We start from the raw sequence: 2,107 nt of genomic DNA on the forward strand, positions 1-2,107 counted from the left end.
AAGCTCACACATAAACAAACAAATATCCAAACTTACACATGTATAAATTAAAGAATTGCATACACACATACACACGTACACGCACACCCACGTACACACACACAAACACACACACGATCAAACACACACATACACACACATACTTGAATTGCTTATTGTCCTTTGTCATACTATTATATTATATGAGTGTACATTTACGTCTGCCTATTCACATGCACTGAGAGACACGCATATACGAACCTATACACTTACATACATTCTTATAAACATGCACGTTAGGAAATTCGTAAATTTTCTAAGTAATAATTATTCTCCCATTTCATCTAAATTGGTTTATTTTAATGGTTTAACACCCCTTTTCATACAATAAACCTATTTAAAATATATAATTTCTTAATCTAACATCCATCTCCGATCGAAGCAAGCTAAATGAGTTGAGAACCTAAAAAAACTTTCCAAAACAACCCAAGTTCAGAATGCCCTGTTGGGAATTCGAACCAGGGTCATTCATCCCAAAGACATCAAGATGATACCTTTGGAGCTAAAAACGCGCTCTCATCTCCATAATATGACCCACAAGCGAAGAGCGCGCTCATATGACCTTAGCAGTTGCGAGCGCCGTAAAACCTTATACTACTACTACTACAAGCGAAGTACAAAAGCAGATCTACAGGCTTTCTTAAACTAGATCTATATAATTATCATTGTGTTGCCTTCACTTCCCCTTCCTCGACCAGATAGGCCTATTTATTACCGTTGGAAAAAATAGTCCTTTAGCTTAATTTTAGCCCTTCAATCTAACATTTCACATGAAGTCTTCATAATATGACATACGTACTGGAGTAAATTGCACTATCTATAAACTGAAATAATAATACAGATCTATATTTCGCCCCAACTTTCCCTTAATTGGGTGCTCTGGTGAAGTTTGCTCCTACTTTAAAAAAAGTAATATTAAGTTATTCTCTAGTAACATCTGATCTTCTGCAGTTATGTGATCCATTTGCAATGCAAGTATCGTAAAACTTTTGACTAAAACTTATGTTATTTCTGTTAAGATTTTTATACCATTTCCTTCATTCAGCAGGTATTCATCACGATTTGAACCTACGGCCTCAGAGTTTGGGGCCCTGTACTGCTACCATGATGACGTTTCCCACAAATCACGTGACCAGCCATCCTGGACGCGCAGGTCTGGGACCCCTACCCGTTCCCGCCCTTCTTCCCTACCCTCTCTACCTACACAGTCTGTCGTCTGCCAAGTTAGAACCAGACGTAGACATACCTCAGCGTCACCACAAACAACACCAGCAACAACAGCATCAGCACCAGCAGCAGCAGCAACAACAACAGCACCATCAACAACAGCAACAGCAAGCACATCATCTCCATCCTGCAATCCACAACGGCAGTTTTCATTCTACACCACAAAAGTCGAACTGGGAGCTTCACTTTCATAAACAACTGCAGCATCACTACCACCAACAACAGCAACAACATCTGCAGCTGTTGCACAGATATCAAAGACAGGTCCTGGTGGAGAAAACGGAGATACTGCACCATCCTCCACCATTATCGAAACACCACCATGAAAAGACTCCATTATATTCCTCTTTAGCTGTTATTCCTCGAAGCGAAACAAAAGATGCAACTATTTCACGCCAAGATATCGGGAAATCCCGAAATAGCCCGAGTCATTGTGAAAAATCTGTGTTCATCGTCAGTCAGAGTGTAGCCTTTCTCGACACACCCCAAAACACCGATGAAGAAATATTATCTGACAGCAGCAAAGATATCAAAGAGAAGACAGTGTGCCATAAGAAGTTAGGTTCGGTCAAACAGGAAAGAATAGAAGATGACCTGAACAAGTCACTAGACTCTCACTGTGAACTGTCTCCAAAGCAGCTGAATAGGTCTTGTGACGTCATGAGCCCTCTGTCTGTCAGAGGAGATGCCAGTCCTGAGAATGTTTTGGAAACTACCAGGCTCAGACTGAAGGAGGATCTGATGGGTAAGTTCGGAGACGGTCCCGACGGAAATAGACCAATCAAAATGCTTTGTGGCTCTAGACCAAGTAAAACGAATCTGAGGGGTTACCAGGGGGGGG

The 2,107-nt window shown here is 41.1% G+C and overlaps 1 protein-coding gene across 1 annotated transcript in view; it reads left to right on the forward strand.

Annotated features, from left to right (window-relative positions):
- LOC101860283 (zinc finger protein 37) overlaps window positions 1–2,011 on the forward strand; it is a gene marked incomplete at its 3' end in the record, with an annotated part of 11,885 nt that extends 9,874 nt beyond the window's left edge. The window contains 1 exon segment of the mRNA XM_035972495.1: window positions 1,088–2,011. Coding sequence (XP_035828388.1) covers window positions 1,144–2,011 — 868 coding nt within the window.
- Between the last annotated feature and the right edge of the window lie 96 nt (window positions 2,012–2,107).

Source organism: Aplysia californica, unplaced genomic scaffold (genome assembly GCF_000002075.1).
Source record: "Aplysia californica isolate F4 #8 unplaced genomic scaffold, AplCal3.0 scaffold00710, whole genome shotgun sequence".
Classification (NCBI taxonomy): Eukaryota; Metazoa; Mollusca; class Gastropoda; order Aplysiida; family Aplysiidae; genus Aplysia; species Aplysia californica.